Here is a 19,168-nt window from a genome sequence, read left to right as displayed (position 1 = left end):
AACAAAGTTTTACTTACAAGTTTAAGAACTTTTAAAAAATTGAGAGGGCAAAAAGCAGCAAAAAGGTTATTTTTTTATTTTAATTAGTGAAAAATGGACTGTCCAGATAACTTTGAAATAAGATTTTTGATTTAATTATAAAGAATTCTTCCTAGGGCAATGATGGCGAACCTTTTAGAGACTGAGTGCCCAAACTGCAACCCAAAACCCACTTATGTATTGTCAAGTGCTAGGTGGGCGTGGCCCACTGGGTGGGTGTGGCCCACTGGATGTTCATGGCTACGGTGGTCATGGCAGACTGGATGAGTGTGGCCAGGGTGGGCATGGTCACCTTGAAGTTGCTCCTGGGAAGGGATGCCTGTGGGGGCCGGGCAGGGTTGGGGGAGATCCAGGAGGTCTCTGGCAGGTGGGGCAGTGGGCAAGAGGCTCATCCTGCAGGGTGAGGTGAGGCAAGGCAGGGGGCAGGGCAGGGGTGCCATTGCCGTGGGGCAAGGCAAGGTGAGGCAGGGGCCGGGGCTGGTTGCAGACAAAACGGGGCTCCGGTGAGGAGGAGGAAGAGGCAGAGGAAGAGGGTTTAAGCAAGCTTAGCAACTGGAGTAGGGATCCCCCCCAAAACAAACATGCTTCATGGATAACCACAAAGCATGACAGAAGAGACCAAAACCTGCTGCAACCACTCAGCAGATGGGAGGGGAATAAAATGTCTTGCTCAGCTGATGGCTTGGGGGGGAAGGGGGCAGCTACACCCCTCTCAAATGCTGCCCTCTCATGAAAGTAGGATGAAAACTCCAAAAAGCAACAAGGAAAAAAAGTTAAAACAGAAGAGTGTCTCGCGATGGTTTTCTTCCCCACTTCCTTCTAGCTGCAGTTCAAATATGTAAAGATCACAAAAGAAAAAACTTGGCTTTCTCTCATTTTAATTCAGAAGGCAGGAACAGGAGGATTGGGGGGGTTGTATGTTTCAAAAGAAGGAAAAGGGGCTGGGGGAGCGCGGCAGGTGAACGGCGATGGCGCAAGGCTTCTGGCTATGCAGGGGGGCGTTGGGAGTGCGTTCTCTTTAAAAGAGCAAAACGAGGCAAAAAGTAAAAAATCCCCCACTCACTCCACCTCCCAAAAACACAATAACAGTGTCTTGGATTTTACAGGTTGTTGGAAAAGTACTCATTCATTTTACCAGATACTGAAAATAACAGAAATCTGAAGCAGAACACCTGTATTAGCAGATGCAACTGATATAAAATCTGGATGAAGAATGGTCAATAAAGCATTCTTGGTTGTCTATTTTATCTTTGCTAATAAGCTGTAACCAACTTCCTCACTTAACTTTGCAAAACCTGTGGGTCCATGCCATTCCACATACCTGCAAGAAAGCAGCGGCAATCCGAGTACTCTAACTCAGGACTTTTCCAATCACCTAGCAAGGTGTCAAAAACTTGATGACTCCCCCCCAAAGGGAAAAAGTGATAAAGTACAGTAGTCCTTGCCTTACAACAGTTCACTTAGTGACTGTTTGAAGTGACAACGGCACTTTAAAAAGTCACTTAAGACCATTTTTCACACTGTGGCACACGCCCACCCCTCGCTGCTGCCACGAGGCAGGGCAGCTGGAGTGCGAACGCTGCCTTGTTGGGGCCTGCTGAGGCCAGCGAGCAACCGAGGCATCTCCACCCGGCCGACCCTCCTCTGCTAAATTGCTGGCTGGCCTGACAATGGAGGGATCGTTGCTGGCACCGCCACCATTCCCTTCATTCCCCCCTCCACCGCTGCCTGTATCGCCGCTGTCATTGCCTGCATCGCTGCCACCATTGCCACTTTTGCCACCACCATTGCCTGCATCGCCACTATTCCCGCCATTGCTGCCTCCACCGCTGCCATTGCCTGCATCACCGCCGCCATTCCCGCCATCGCCTGCATCACCGCCTCCATTTCCGCCATCGCCACCACTTCCCCACGAGGCTGGGCAGCTGATGAGTGAAGGCTGCCTTGTTGGGCCCTGCTGAGGCCAGCCGAGGCAGCTCCAGATACCCGGCCACCCCCTCCTCCACTGCATGGCTGGCTTTGCCACCACCGCCACCATCACCGCCGCCGCCCGAGGCTGGGCAGCCAGTGAGTGAACGCTACCTCGTTGGGGCCTGCTGAGGCCAGCAAGCAGCCAAGGTAGCTCCAGACACCCGACCGCCCCTCGTCCTCCTCCTCTGCTGCGTGGCTGGCTGGCCTGACCATGAAGGTGCGCCTCCACAAACGGAAAGACAAGACTCAGGCACAGCTGGGTTTTAACTGTTACGGGACCGGGCACTCGGCTTGGCCCGGGACCTCTCTGCTCAGGGGGGGGATGTGGGGAGTTGAGGAGATCCCTGGTCCCCGGTCTGGTCATGTGAGGCAGCTCGAGGCTTTGAACCACCACCCCGAGGACGTCTCAGATACCCGGCCCACATGTTGGGGAGGGAAACTGGTGGCACGGAAAGAAGCTGACCCTCAGGCGCAGCAACTGCGATGACGCTGGCCCTGGCTTCAGCCAGGTAGCGCTCTGGCTGCACTAGGGATGCCCAGAGCGAAGAATAGCCACCTTCCACTTTTGCGGCTGCAGAAGTTTCCCTCCAATCGGTCTGACGCACCTGAAGGGGAGAGGGGTGAGAGCCTCCGGACCGCAAAAGGAGGAGAGGACCCTGGAGCGGGCAGCATGGGGCTGCGTGGAGGGACAATCCTCTGATTCCCCGCCCAGCAGGTGGGATCACGAACCAGCCAAGGGCAGGGAAGCCATTGTCCCTGGCTTCGTGGAGTCTGCAAAAGGAGAGAACCTTGGAGCGGGCAGCGTGGGACTGCACCGCAGGACGATCCGCCAATTCCCCAGGTGGGATCACAGACCGGCTGAAGGCAGGGAGGTGGGATCACAGACCGGCTGAGGGCAGGGAGGCCATTGTCCCCGACTTCGGCCAGGCGGTGTGCTGGCTGCCGGGCAGAGGCCGCGAAAGGAGAGGACCCCAGAGCAGGGAAGCCATCATCGCAGCACCAGGGGTTGTGCGTCACAGTCAAGGAGGATGGAAGAGGAGGGCTGGCCAGGGATGGGCTGGCAGCGGGTGCAGCACTGCCCACGGGGGGAATCTGACCAGCCCCAGCCTGGAGGGGGGTGGAGAGGCCGAGGGAGCTTGAAGGGAGGCAGGCACGTTGCTCAGGGTAGCCGCTCTCCCCCCTCCCCCCTCACTCCTGCAGAAGGGCTGGCTTGCTTCGGTGTCACCTGGGCAGGCCTCGCCGCTGATCTGCCCAGCAGCGCTGGCAAGCCTGGCCTTCCTTCCTTCCTTCCTTCCTTCCTTCCTTCCTTCCTTCCTTCCTTCCTTNCTCTCTCTCTCTCTCTCTCTCTCTCTCTCTCTCTCTCTCTCTCTCTCTCTCTCTCTCTCTCTCTCTCTTTCTCCAAAGTCCAAACTTACGTGTCCTCCTTCTCCCACTAGCCTTCTGCAAAGTGTGCAAACAGACACCTTGTCCTAGTTGTCTTCACCAAACTCACGCCCACCATCACTTCCAAAGGCCGTCTCGCTCACTCGCTCTCTTGCTGCACTCCCACCAAAACCTACTTTTATATTGGTTCCCCTCTCCCGGCCCAGCTCTCACAGCTGTTCCCGTGAGAGCGCTGCTGAATTCGGTTTTCCTGCCCTCTCCAGTTCCTACTAGTCAGGTGCACGTGGAAAAAAGGAGGGCAGTGTCCCTCTGGCGCACGTGCTGACAGAAAGGGCTCTACGTCTCCAGTCTGGCACGCGTGCCATAGGTTTGCCACCACAGTCCTAGGGGAAATTCTTTTGTTTTGAATTTTCTTTAAAAAAAAACTAAAATGAAAATTTAAAAATTAGAGACTAGAGGGACTAAATATCACAACTACAAAAATTACAAAGAACTCATAAACTGAACTTACAATTACAGAATGAAGCAAAATATTCTAACATTGGACATATTGATGAATATTTTTGAACAATGAACTCAGAAGTTAATTTTAATGGTGCCCACAGAGACATCTGCCTCAATGGAAAGACTATGTCTAAGAGATATTATGGAAGAGGAACATGTTCTACCTGACAAGATAGAGACTGATTTGAAAGTGGATTTACAGATGATATGCTACAAGAATGACATGGAAAAAGATGCACTGGACATTTAAAAGAAAGCTGCTGATGTCTTAATATTTGAAGGGATATACAAACAATAAATGAAGAGAGTGACTTACCTAATTTTCCTGTAATGGATTTACAAAATAGGCTTATTAAAGCTTTGAAAAATTTTGTGAGAAGAGATAAAGAAAAATGAAAAGGTTAAGATCTTTAGAAGAAAATATAGGAAGGAATATAAAATTGGCATACCTGATCAAGGTTAAAATAGATATATTGGTATCTCTGGTAACCCTAAATAGATTTTTCCTGATCATGACTGAAACACTGAGGCTTTAAGGATTTATTTATAGATAAGAGATAGGATTCAAGAAAAAGAGATCATATTCTGTATTTTAAGACAGCAGTTTGCAACCTTTCCACCTTGGCAGTCCAATCCAGTGAGGGGGAGGCTTGTGAGTGGCAGGCATATGCACACGTACAGCTCCATTGGTGTGAGTAGTGGGCACACATGCTCTCCACTTGTGTGAATGGAGTTTTGTGCACATGTTTGTGCAAAGCTTGTGCTTGTGCTTACATGTGAAGCTCCACTTGCACGAGCGGTTGGCACTTGCAGTCATGCACAAAGGCTCCACTCATGCGACCAAAAGCTGCTTGAGAAGAGGGTGCTTGTGCTGGCATGCGAAGCTCAACTCACACAAGAGGAGGGCATTTGTGCTCATGCACAAAGCTCCCCTTGTGTGAGCAGAGAGTGCTCGCATGCAAACTTCATTTGCATGAATGGAGCTCTGCCCACAAGCACCCTCTGCTCAAGAGCCCTCCACTCGCGTGAGTGGAGCCTCACACGCAAGCATAAGTGCCCTCCACTCGTGCAAGTGGAGCTTCACACGTAAGCCCAAGCGCCCTCCGCTTGTGTGCGAAGCTCCATTTGTGTGAGAGGAAGCGTGCACATGCGCCACTCACACCAATGGAGCTGAGCACATGCATGCCTGCCACTCACATGCTCCCCGCCCTCTGCTCGCACAAGTGTATGAAATTTGTATGAGACCAAAACTATGATGTTACTAAATAAAATGCCCTTTTCAATCTAGTATTCCCTAGTATTGTTCAATGGTCAACATTTCATTTGGCTATACTACCTGAGGGTTTGGAGATTAAATTTTAATATGTAGAATACAGAAAGTTGTAATGAAATAATTTAACTCAGTTAAATATGATGATAGTTTAAAACATTTTATTTTTTTAACATTGGTTCACTTTTTGGCAAGATTGTGTTATAATTTTTCATGGAAATATTTTTCAGGTCCCCCAGGACCCCCTGGAGGACTCAAAGTAGAAGACATTAAAAATACATCTGTATTTCTTACATGGAGCCGTGGGATAGAAAATCATAGTCCTATATCAAATTACACTATTCAGTCAAGGACTTTTCTGTCCAAGTATTGGAAAGACATGAAAACAGGTAAGGAACTTATTAAAAATATTAGCTTGGGGCCTAAATAATAAAATATTATTCTTGGTATAGTTTCATTCATAAAACACTTTTATCAGCAGAACACTGTTTTAATTACTCCTGATAATGTGCTACAAACTAGAAACAACAACAAAATGAATCAGTTTATATGGTAGTACTTGTACTTTTGGCTCAACAATCGTTTAACCACTAGAAATGCACTTCAAAGCTCAAAGTATAGCAGGTTTTCATATGATTTTCTCAAGCCTGTTAAGTGTCATAAAATATTACATTACTGCAATAACAGCAAAATAATTTTGCTAAATTAGCAATTATTTTGCTAAATTGTACATCTTAAGACAAAATTGCTATATTTGCACAGCATATAAGTCTAGCCAAAAGTCTAGCTCAGCATGTGGTATGTACCTGGCCATTTTTCTAGCATGCATTAGCAAGATGTGTTGAGTGAAGGGCAGTGTATTTATTTGGGCGTAACATGTTACAAGAATATAAAACTGTCTGTTGTAAATCCAGAATTATGGCTTATTTTAAGAAGGATTGAATATTTCTTCCCTGCCACGATTCTTTTGCAAATCCTCTCCCAACCTGTACATTTTACAGTTTGTACATTCACACTCAACTTGTCCCAAGCAAAGGTCTTCCAGGTGATCTTCAAATCTATCCAACTTAGTAACAGATGTATGTAATGTGTTTATATTTCTGCTGCTTTGTCTCACTAATTTATTCCATTGTTATATGGATGTAAGATGACCTCCTCAATTTATAAAATTAGCATTGGTTAAAATACATAACTTACTTTAACTACCATAGCCTAGACATATTAGAATATAAATTGGGAAAGTGAGATACACATGAAAAATGGGAAGTAGTGTAAGGAACAGATGGACTGGTGTGATACTCTGCACTAATCATTATTATACAGATTTTAAAGTAAAGTGTAATGCAATATATTTGCATATGCCCTTTATATTCCTTAATGCCTTTGCCTGTTACTGGCAAGACTGTATGTATCTAAGGCAACCCCTAGAGTACAACTCTATGTTTTATGCTATATGTAGCATGGGTATATCTCCTTACAGCTAAATTAGAAGAACCAGTTCATAATTTGTTCTATTGCATCTTATCCATTATGCTTAAATTGTTGCTGTATGTGTTGTAACTCAAATTACTCCCAATTTATTTGTTGTTGTTTAATATGAATGCACAATTTGGATTTGTGTGGGTCCATATTCTATAAATGCCATTTCTCTTATGAAACCATGTTAACTACAATGGTATCCTTCTTAGCTATCTATTTATATAAGGCTTGGGAACCATATAGTTTTGAGATCATGGTTGGAGGAATAACTTCCAGAATTATCAACTAAAAATACTGAATCATTTTTTGGGAGTCAGCTTTGTATAGATGACAGAGAACATCTAAGCCAGTGTTTCTCAACCTTAGCAACTTTTAAGATGTGAGTACTACAACTTCCAGAATTCTCCAGTCAACAGGCTGGAAGTTGAAATCAACACAATTTAAAGTTGCCAAGATTGAGAAACACTGATTTTAGGCAGTATGAAAATATTCTCAAAGAAGGATGAAATGAGCTCGTTAAAGATTCTACTAACTAGACCTATTATTAATAGGATGTTCATGTAAGAGCAATATCAAAGAAAACGCTTGTAATATCCAAACAATATTATTTGCAGGCTGCTTTTCAAAAAATTGTATCAGCAAGCACAAAAACATTATCTTAGCACTGGTTTGGGCAATTGGTTCTTGTGTAATATTTATTACACCAATCACATTGATTACCAATGTGCTTCTGACTAATATTTCAAGTAATTGTTTTACCCATTAAATACTATAATATCCTTTTAAAAAGTCAGTCCATGATTATATCATGAGGTATTTCCTAAAGGATGTGCAGCTATGAATGCAGTTATCTCTTGACATTCACACTGTTCAGAATTTTGCACTTTTTTTCAAAAGGTGCATAAAAATGTACAAAAATAATACCTATATTAGTGAAAAATGTATAAACACATATATGGAATGTAGCTTTTAAACTGCGGCTATTAAAAAAAAGGAAAGTTCTTTTCAAAGAAATGTGTTGCATACACATTTTATTTTTAAAAATTACAACCTGCTGAATAAATGAACAAAAACAATTCAAAATGGGCAAAATGAAAAACAGAAAAATCATCCTGGCAGATTTCTCCATCCCTATTTCTGGATTCATTAGAGAAATTAAACTTGTTTATTTAGCAACCAATATCATTTGAGCAAGCCAATATTGGATGTTATGATATTTTTGTTGCGATGCTGTTTTTAATTATTGTCTCTTCTTGTATTTAGATCCTTCCATTGTTGATGGAAATGCGGAATCAGCAAAAGTTATTGATTTAATTCCATGGATGGAATATGAATTTCGTATAATGGCAACTAATATTTTAGGGACAGGAGATCCTAGTATACCATCACAGAAAATTAGAACAGAAGGATCTCGTACGTACAAAAAATGTTGCATTTGATTTAATTGTTTTGAAGTTCAGAATGATTATTTGATTATTTGATAACTTCAATGAATTATTACGTATGCAAAATTGAACACATTTTCTACACATTCAAGCATTTGTGTTTCTGATTTTTTTCTATACTAGAATCACTTTAAAAACTTTTACTGGAAGATATAAAGCCAAAAACATCTTCAAACACATCTACAGATAGTCCTCGATTTACAACTGTTCATTTAGTGACCATTCAAAGTTACAATGGCACTGAGAAAACTGACTTATGACCATTTTTCACATGACCATTGCAGCATCCCTGTGGTCATGTTATCACCTTTTGTGATCTTCTGACAAGCAAAATCAATGGGGAAGACAGGTTCTTCCCCATTTATCAGCCGTGTCAATAACAGAACAGTTGCAGTGATTCACTTAACAACTGTGGTAAGAAAGGTTGTAAAAGGGGGCAAAGCTCATTTAACAACTATTTCACTTAGAAACAGAAATGTTCGGCTCAGTTATGGTCATAATTTGAGGACTACCTGTATTTGATTTCCAATATATAGAGAGTTCTCTTAAAGCACATTACATTCTCCTTTACAACTTTGAGCCTTCCAAAATATCCTAGGGTGGGATTGCCCAGAACTGGACTATTCTGGCTGCTCTACACAAGGAATGCATCCATTAAGAGATGCATTTTAACTAAATATGAGAACTTTCAGATAGTATAATATATTGAACTTAATCATGTTCAGTATATTATAAAGTTATTTTTAATAACTTAAAAAAATAATGCATAATTTTTATATTTTTAAAAACAAATATATCTTAGCTTTTCACCAGTTCCTCTGGTACTTAAGTCAACTTTAGATTCCTACAATTGCTAATTCATTAAGTGAATTCTGAAGTCATTAAGCAAATGTGATTAAGCAAATACCATGGGCATTTTTCACTGGACACTAGAAGTAAATGACACAAACCAGAAAAAAATGTCACAAATTATGGTCATGAGACTGCAGAACATGCAAACAACCATAAAGGTGAGCCAGTTGCCAAGCACCCAAAATGCAATCACATGACCACAGGGGTGTGCAGCTGTTGTAACTTCAAAAATGGATTATAAATAGATTTTGGGGAGTCAAGCATAACATCAAACAGTTATTAAGTGATCAGTTGTAAGCCGAGAACTATCTGTACGATGAGCACTTTTTATGTTTTGCTTACCAACCAAATATAATAGAGAGTAAAGATGTATGTTCTCAGGTGCAGATTTTTCAGACCCAATTGATGGACAATAATAAACATATCTCTTTCTTTAGCCAGACAGGTAGATGCATTTGATTTAAAGTGTTGGCACTTACTTCCCTTTTGCTTGATTGGAAAGGGAAACATTTGTATCTTTACTCCTGGAATGTAAACCAAAACCCACAACAAAGATAGAAAAAAATACAATGAGCAATTTTAACATTATTATGAAAAGTAATGAAGTCATTGTATACCCCACAGACATTTCTGGGGGTTTGTCATAATTGAACAATTCATCACATGCTCAAAATAGATGTAATTAATTTTGACATCCTGACATAATGTATAGATAATAGTTGCCATGATTGTAATCTTAATCCTATCAACTCCTTTGGTTTTCCCAACACTAGCTCTTTTCTCTCTCTGGGAGCTATTGTATTTCTAGTATAGCACTTTCCATAATTATTGGTCTGCTGCTGCTGTTTTATCTTCCTTTTCTTCCTTTAGGGCAGACACGTCAAACGCGCAACGTCATGTGACGTTGCACAAGGTATCGGGGCAGTTTTGCCATTGCCGGCAATGGGGTGGGCGCAGCTTCCACGTGATGCATCCGGCCCATGGGCCGGCAGTTTGACACCCCTGCTTTAGGGCTTTGGATTAAATAAATACATTCTCTGGGATTAATTTTATATTAACTAATATTGTTTTGACAGTTTACCACTGCAGTCAAAGCACTGTGAGTGGCCCTCGGTGCTCTTTGAGATTGCTTGTTTTCTTGCAGATGTTTCATTATCCAAACTAGGTAAGATCATCAATGCTAATAAGGAGTGCAGTTTTCTGTCAGTTTATATTCTAGTGGCTTGCCTGTTGGTGTTGATGGGGTTGGTCTTAGAGATTGTTTGATTGGGCTATTTGCTGTTGGCTTCTTTGGCAGTTTCTTGATTGGAGTATTATTGGCTAAAGACACTGTATGAAACTGCCAAAGAAGCCAACAGCAAATAATCTTATCAAAGAATCCCACCAACACTGACACGCAAGCCACTAGAATACTGTATAAACAGACAGCAAACTGTACTCCTTATTGGCACTGATGATGTTACCTAGTTTGAGTAATGAAACATCTGCAAGAAAACAAGCGAGCTCAGAGAGCACGAAGGACCCCTCATGTCAACCCTGAGCTACAAATATTCTCCTCTATTAGTATCAAAGCACTGTGTAAGTTGTGGTTGTGAAGGAACTATCTCAAAGGAGATGATGATGATAATTTTATTTATCAAACATTACATTTCATTAGATATAAAATGTATAATATATATAATTGGATATTATACAGTGGAAATTATATAAAAACATAAGAAAAATAAGTATTTGACAGAACAAGCAAAAAATTGACACACTTGCCTTTATAGCAATAGCAATAGCATTTAGACTGCCCCATAGTGTTTATAACACTGGGTGGTTTACATAGTAGGCATTATTTGCATATTGCCTCCAAAATATGGGTCCTCATTTTGGAAGGATGGAATGTTGAATCAACCTTGAGCCCTGTCTGGATCGAACTCCAGGCTGTGGGCAGAGTATGCTTGCAATACTGCATTCTAACCACTGTGCCACCAGGGGTCTCTAATATATTTCAATCAATCAGAATAGAGCTGGAAGTAATCACTGTAATCACTGTATTAAAAGCACAAACAACTAGCAAGCCTTGGTCTAAATTATTTCATATTCGTAACAGTTCATTAATTGTAGCCTATCATTAATGGTCACCAACATATTAAATAAATAAATCATTTTTAGGAAGACAGAACCAATTCCTTGGTGTACAATGGCTTCTTAGAGTTGGGGTTATAGCACAGTATTACAATGCTACTAAAATTTTTGGACTTTTTTCATTTTGAGGCTTTGGGGAGAGTTAATCCCTTTATATATTTCTCAAAATCCTGTATGGAGAAGGTTTTTTTTTTTGCAGATTTAGACTTTTTAAGCAGTTCTATGAGACTTTAGCCTTGGCAATATTTATTTGTGCAGCATGTGTACACAGAAAGATATATTATAGATATAATTATGATGATAATAGTTCCATCTCCTCTCCACTTATCCATTTGCTTGGATTGATACAGTCTGTAGGGCTATGAGGACCACAAGTGAAAGTTAGGAGGGCTTTGTGTAGTCTATAGGCCTTGGGGTCCTCACACTGGTTTTAGCTGTAATAAATACCATAGTTCTCTGCCTCACAATATTGCAAATTACTTCTAATGAGAAATAAAATATTTTGGAGGAAAATCAGAAGTATATAGTATTAACACTAGTACATGCATAATTGAAAAGATGTATTGAAATAGAATGCTGTCACATCTAGTATGAATTATATTACATGCAGAAGCTGTGATGAGAAAGTTATTAAAAGCCCACAAGTGGACCATAGTATGTCTGCTTTTGGACTTTTTTCATCATAGAAAACAAAAACATATCCACCTCTTTTTTAGAATCCTCATAATTCTATTTTATAAGAAATGTTATTCAAATGTAGTCTCTCGGAATTAGAAAGTAATATTTAATATTTCTCTAGTAATTTTTTCCATGAAGTTATGTAAATCTTTACCTATATGTTTTCTAAGTTTTTCAAAATGTTATTGCATCTTCTTCAGTAGTGGGGAGGTTTGTGCATTCACAGCTGCCTGACTTCTTTTGAATAAGTAACACATACCAGGGGCAAGTACTGTAGTGTAACTATATGTGTTCAGATGTTGTTTTTTAAAAAAAATCTGTTCTGAATCTTCACAATTCTGCTTCATTGGATGACCAGGATTTTTCTATTCTTTATAATTTAAGTACTTCACTAGCCTTTTCTGTAAGCTAAAAACTATTTTTTTTTACCTATTAAAGAATTATTTTGGTCTTTTAAATTTAATTTTTATGAGGTATGCTGAATAGGTCTGTGCCCTACAATGTAAGTATATAATTGTTCTGGCAAATGATAAGTTTTCTTTATTAAAAATTCTGATGATAATGGTAAAACAAATACAAACTGATCTCAGAGAGAAAAAGAGAGAGAAAAAGAATAAAAAGTGGAAGGAAGGAAGGAGGGAGGGAAGGAAGGAAGGAAGGAAGGAAGGAAGGAAGGAAGGAAGGAAGGAAGGAAGGAAAAGAAAGAATCCCACAACAACATTTGGATAAATTAAAGATCAAGAACGTTAGAAGTAAAAGGAATAATATAGAGCTTGTTTGTTTTACCAAAGATAATTTTTCTTTTCTCCCATCCCAAAGGTTTCTTTAACAAAAAAAAGTCTTTAACAAACTTATTTAATGAATCTAATAAAAAGTCATCATCCAAGTCATTCTCTTGGTTTATGATTTGTATTTCCACCTTAACCAATTAGTTTTGTAAAGCCAGTAAAAAGTCCTTATCCCGGTAATTCCCTTGGTTGGTCATTTGTGTTTCCAATTTAGCTATCTTCTCTTTCTTCTATTCTACACTTTTTCTATTATCCAGTATTTCTGGTTCTAATATTTTTACATCAGGTAAAAAAAAACATCTCTTTATCCTGTAAATTTCTCAAAATATTTTCTTTTACACCTGTCATTCCTTCATTAACATCTTTTGGACATATTGTAGCCATAGGAGCAGACATCATTATAACTGCTAATTTCAGACCCAGTTTTTCAAAAATCTCCTGAAGTATTTCAAATGTCATAATATTTTGTATCATTTTATAAATTCTGGTACTAAAAAAAAGCATTGCTTTTTTCCCTTTTCCTTTTCTTTACTCACCTCTGGTGACCAATTTCCAAAATCATGAAATCCTGAATGTCTGTTATGACTTTGGATAGATAAAACAATGTAGTTGTTATTTTGTGTGTGTGTGTGTGTGTGTAATAAAATATTCTATATTTGTCTGGTTCCTTAATTCAACTATTTTGGATCAGAGTATTATATAGCTTTGTGCCATTTATTTCCAATTTCTTAAATTGTTTATGGTTAATATTTATTTTATTCAAGAGTGAAGATTAAACTCACTAAGTAGCTTTTTAAACTTGTCATTTCCAGGATCTCTAATAGCCTTAAGATAATTAAATAGGTGATTTCCAAAAGTGATTAGAAAGTGAGGTTAGGGAACCCAATATCCTTTAATAGGCTCTGCCGTGGTTGAGACATGATGGTTTTTTCCTTTGTCTCCCGGCACGCATATCTGTGGGAGACTGCTGTCCTATGGATGTCTGAAGCACTTGTGGGTAATATCCCATCCTCTCCTTATCCGGAGAAGTTCCGTAGAACCAATCAACTCACCTGTTCTTCAGTCTTCACCTTGGTCATCATCTCCATTCATACAGAGATGTGGTAGTTCATCATACTTCCCCTGGAAATCTGCTGGCAAGTGATAAGCTTTCTTAGCAGCCTTACATAGAAATGTATAAAACTATTATAGTATTGCCAGTTCCATTTTTATCCTCTTCAATGATTCCCTATATCAAACTTGATTTTAAGGTACACCTACTAAACCTTATTTACTCAAGCTACTACCAACCTCTGAATGTCCTATTTCTGGTCTCCTTTCACTAATATAGATCCTATTAACATACCCTGGTGTATTTAAAATTAGGATTTTTAATAAATATTCATCATTTACTCTTACATATTGAATCATTTTAGAAATACATAAAGATTTATAGACTTAATGGATTTGATTTCTTAATTGTTCCTTTTCATCACTGTATATTACTGCATTACTACAAAACCAAACATTTCTTGACTTATCCTGACTTAAAACTATTGGCTTCAACGTCTCTTTAAATCTTCTGATCTGAAAGTCCATTAAAAAAAATAAATCTGAGATAATGTACAAATGACTATAATCTCTAATGTAATGATTTTTTATGGTTTCTTGAAGTGTCAATCAAAAACGTATGTGAATCACCTCCTACAACATAGTATGTGAACTAGCTGAAAATCAGATATTTATGATTTGTAAGACATTTGGCACCTTTCTAAATGATTTTTCCCATGATTGGAAGCTTTTTTCTATTTAAAGTGAAGAGGATACATTGTGCTAACACTTAGCTTTTATATTAGTTTGGCAGTGCAAGAACACAAAACATAGAGGTAATTGCTAAATTATGACCATAAGAAAATAGGTCAAAACATTGGATTACATAATGTAAATGTACACCTAACTGAAAGTTTTTAACTCTAATTTTCTAAAGTCCAGTATCAGACGCATGACCTTATCCTCTGCAACACGTCCTGCTTTGTTTAATAGTTTAATTTAGATCTTAGCACATAGTTGAATGTGCATATTATTTTGCCTCCAACAGGTATTTCTTTCTCTACATGAAGAATTAGCACTGCTCCTATTGTTCAAGATAATGCATGCTGTTTTGACTATATGAAGGAGATAACAGCATTTCTCCAGGAAGTTATATATCATTGTAAAAATGTCTAGAAAAGCTTGAATATCATTCTTCAACAAAGTCTAAATTATTCTTTGGTATTTGCTTTTTAGTGCATTGTTGAGTATAAATGCATATGTGAAATACAAATTGGCACTGCTAAAAAAATCAAAAACAACCACCAGTCTTCTATTGAATTGCTTTAAGGATTAAGAAAGCTTTAGCTAGACAGGCTAATCAAAAATTCAATGAAGAAAATCTGTATAATTCCAAGTAAAACAGAATGTAAGCCAATAAATCAAGCTAATGTTATTTATATTTCCCTTTTCTACATTTGCTTTAATTTAAGAGCTTAAATATTAAATACAGGATACATAACCTTGTAAGAGTGCTTATGTGAAAAATAAGTGCTTATTATACTTTGATGAATAGAAAAAAGCATTATAATGCATGAAGGCTTTTTTAACAAAATAGTGAAGATTCATTTGTGGTACAACTTAAGCAAAGTTAACACCTAGTATCATTGACTGTTGGCAGTCATTTGTAGGTGAAGCTTACACATAATGTAACAGATTGTTGCTACTTTTAGAGAAATAAATAACAAATAACTGCAAGATTATAGCATTTCAAAAACCCTATTTATTACTTATATTGCAATATAGTTTGATGGACAAGGATTATAAGAGAACCGGTGAAAACAAATTTTGAGAACATTGTAGAACAGAAACAATGACTACAATGTCACCATCATCAATCCTATCATATTTTGCTAAAGTGCTCTATTTCCATAATTTAAAATTTTGTTCTGCTAAGTGGATTGAAGATAAGCAATTGAAGACTTTTTAATATATAAATTCTTAAACTGAGTTCTAGCACAGTTGTGGAGAAAGCCAACATTATTATCTGGATCATGACTTAAATTTAAATTTTACAGTTTTAATATGTTACATATAGAAATAATGATACAACTCGTTTAGTTTTTCTATATCTGTCCATATCAGTATGAACTGCCTTTCTTTACCATGTTCATAAATATCAAACTTTGTAATAAAATACTGAATGTTGTCCTATGATGTTCAGAAATTTTTATATCCATTTACCCTTGTTGTCACTGTTACGAATGGTTGTGGATTTGACCATAGATTCATCTGCCTAATTTATAATCACACACACTCAAACACACACACACACACACACACACACACACGTATTATTTATTGCTTCTGCATTAATTATTGCAGTAATGAATGCATATAGTATAAACAACAGATATTTGGCCTGTAACAAATGTGCTTTGTGTTTATGAACATTTAGCTTAGCAATATGCATGCCACCATGCAGACTTTGGAGCATGATTTGAACACTGACGAGGATGACAGACAGCAACAGTTAGTAATATAGACCACTGAAATGTTTCTTCTAGACTTTGACACTACATTTAATTAGGCAGAGCTTTTATAACCAATGAAAATGGCTGTAAAACTAATGGCAATGATTGTAACCAAGTAAATAAAGCCTATCTGGGCAGGCAGTTAAAAAGAGCAGCCATATATTGACTTCATTACTAAAATGCTGCACCATGAAACCAAAACTCAATCCAAGTTCCTTAACCACTATTGGCAAAATCATAATTAGAATTTCAGCAAGAGGCTGAAAATCAGAATATCAAGGGGTGAGGTGGAAGTGATAGATTAGTCCCAGAAGCAGCCAAGAATATGTTAGTTTGGCAAATTATAAATCTTCTAAGAAACTTTAAATACTGTAATGCAATCCTCTTTATCTCATATACAAATGCTGCTGAAATCTTGATTTGATCAGGATCTGATCCTCTAAAGCTCTAAAGCATGAATGTCAAACTCGCCACGTCACGTGATGTGTCACGACATATTGTGACTTTTTTTGCATTGCCAGAGCTGAGTGGGCGTGGCCTCCACATGATGCAACCGGCCCGCGAGCTGGCAGTTTGACACCCCTGCTCTAAAGGTTCAGTTCTCCAAATCAAATCTTTGACAGATAGCTCATTTATAGCCAACTTAGCTATCTCCCTTTATTGTTTCCTATTTTCTTGAGGTGGAGCCATGGTGGCTCAGTGGTTAAAAACACAGAGCTTGTCAGCTGGAAGACCCAAATGCTGTGCAACAGTTCAACTCCTGTTATTTGCCCTAGCTCCTGCCCACTTAGCAGTTCAAAAGCATGCAAATGTGAATAGATAATAGGTACCATTTCTGTGGGAAGATAACAGCTTTCTGCACACTGCATCATATAATCCTGCTAGCCACATGACCACAGAAATGTCTTCAGACAACACTTACTCCCTTAGCTAAGAAATGGAGATGAGCACCACCCCCTAGAGTCAAAAACAATTGAACAGGAGAAACCTTTACCTTTATTTTATGTTCTTGAAAATGACAAACCCTTACAGTTCCAGATACAAAAGCTCAAGTTAAGATTCAGAAATGGTGGGATCTCTTCTGAGGATGATGACATATTTGGCACACAGCATTTCCTCTGTTTTTGAATGTAACCTGGTTTTTCTCAGTACCATTGATGAGGTGTTGGGCATTCTTATCTTTTTTCTAGGATTTCTCTTCTGGCCAATAGTGTTCCCAACATTGTAAACTCCTTCCCCTACAGAGATAGATTTCTTATCTCTACAAACCCAAGATCTTCTTCACCTCATATTCCTCTTGTCACTTGACCTGGAATGGCAATGGTGGTGATCATACAGGATGGGGTATGTTGAATGCACTAGGTAGTTTGGGAAGAAAAAGATATGGTATAATATGAATAATGTAGAACAAATGCATGAATTCCATGGGATTGACTTGGGCCATGACAGAGAATGGTTTGATGTACAGTATCTAAGTTCTATGCCTGACTTCATCTAAGTTCGTTTAGGTTCTATTCCTGACTCTTCACAAGCACATACACACTTTCTGGTCCATATGAAGGGATAATTCTTATTGCTATCAACAATCTGCAAAGCTGTTGTAATTGTGCTCTGCTCCAATTTTCTTCAGTGTGAACAACTTGAAATTCGTGGACTAATTTGTCCACATAAGTACAAAGGAGATTATACAGGGATACAAAAACTGATGATAATATCTGTAGTTGAAATGGTAACAGACATAGCATCTTAAGTATTGCTCAAGGATGTCTTTGATTTGGTCAGTTTGTGCAGTTTGACTTGGGGAAATGGACAGTGCAAAGAGCAACAGAAGTTTTCCTAGAATCACACAGTGAACTGTTGCACTCCTATTCAAGTTATGAGATCTCATATGTGTTAAATCTTGAATGAATAAAAATGTTCTCCTTAATATATTGATATTACACACCTGCAGGATATACCCTCTAAATTTATTGAATGGCAAATAGATTCAACCTCATTGAAGCATTCTTCCAGTTAATAGAATTTAGGGGGGGGGGGGAAATACAACAAATCAGTCTTGATTGAGTTTCTTTATAAGAGGTAGTCCAAGGTTTGGTGTGATGAATGGGGCTGCTTGGGGTTCTTTGCTCACTTTCTAAAGCTTCTTTGATAACTACAAATTCCTTATCCTTATTAGAAGATCACTATGATATACAGTCAGGAACTGATCTATGAAGTCTCACAACATATTTTTTATGAAGTGTTGGAAGTTGACCGAAGTATCACATAATCCAAAATCTCACAATATATTCAGAGAAAGTATATCTGATCTGGAATTTGGTTTTCCATTTGCCTCCTTTTATACAAATGATGTTATACATATGTTTATACATATAATTTAATAAAGATAGTAGATGCAAAATGAATGAGTACAAGAATTAGTAATTTGATAACTGGTAATTGTTACATCAGTACATTTCTCCAGACTGCCTTTTGACAAACAAAATTGGGTGTGAAAGTAATGGGCAAAATGAACTCCTTTTTCTACAGCTGTGGGACCTACATCTCTGATTCTGGGAATAATAAAATTGACCTGTTGGTATATTAGTCCTAAGATCAGCTTTATGGCACATAGATAAAGCTGGGAGGAAAGGTATAACTGATCTCTTTTTTTAATCTCAAAACATTTAGTGGGTAGAGTGATCTGAATATCTTTCTCTGTGAATTAATGTACTAGTATCTGAAGAAATGAAATCTACCCTTTTCTCAGTATTGGGATTGTGGTAATCAAACCCTAGAGAATTTGAAAAGGATTAATTTTGGTTAGATAAAATTGTAACTACTTAATATGAGCTTGAATCATAATTACAAAGATTAGGATTATAGATCCAAAGCCTATGGACAACTTGTTAAGTCCGGAGAATAATGGCGCTTGAGACGAAGCATTTCTAACAAGTCTTTATTCTCTGCTTCCAATCTACGAACAACCCGAGCAGAGGCACGCAGGCCTCTATTTATACCTTCTGATCCCCGGGCAAATCCAACCAATCATAAGGCGGTCTTTTCCCGCCTTGCGCATGCGCGCAAGGCCGGCGCCACTCAGTC

General features: G+C 38.7%; 1 protein-coding gene across 1 annotated transcript in view; it reads left to right on the top strand.

Annotated features, from left to right (window-relative positions):
• Positions 1-19,168, top strand: part of CNTN1 (contactin 1) — a 173,608-nt gene that overhangs the window by 120,674 nt on the left and 33,766 nt on the right. The window contains exons 14-15 of the mRNA XM_015822697.1: positions 5,398-5,556; positions 7,910-8,059. Of these exons, the coding sequence (XP_015678183.1) occupies positions 5,398-5,556; positions 7,910-8,059 (309 nt within the window). The remainder of the gene's footprint in view (positions 1-5,397; positions 5,557-7,909; positions 8,060-19,168) is intronic.

The sequence above is a fragment of the Protobothrops mucrosquamatus genome, unplaced genomic scaffold (genome assembly GCF_001527695.2).
Source record: "Protobothrops mucrosquamatus isolate PMUCROS unplaced genomic scaffold, P.Mucros_1.0 scaffold1645, whole genome shotgun sequence".
In the NCBI taxonomy this organism is placed as follows: Eukaryota; Metazoa; Chordata; class Lepidosauria; order Squamata; family Viperidae; genus Protobothrops; species Protobothrops mucrosquamatus.
Note: the sequence above shows the minus strand (reverse complement) of the source record. Positions and strands in the feature narration are given on the sequence as shown.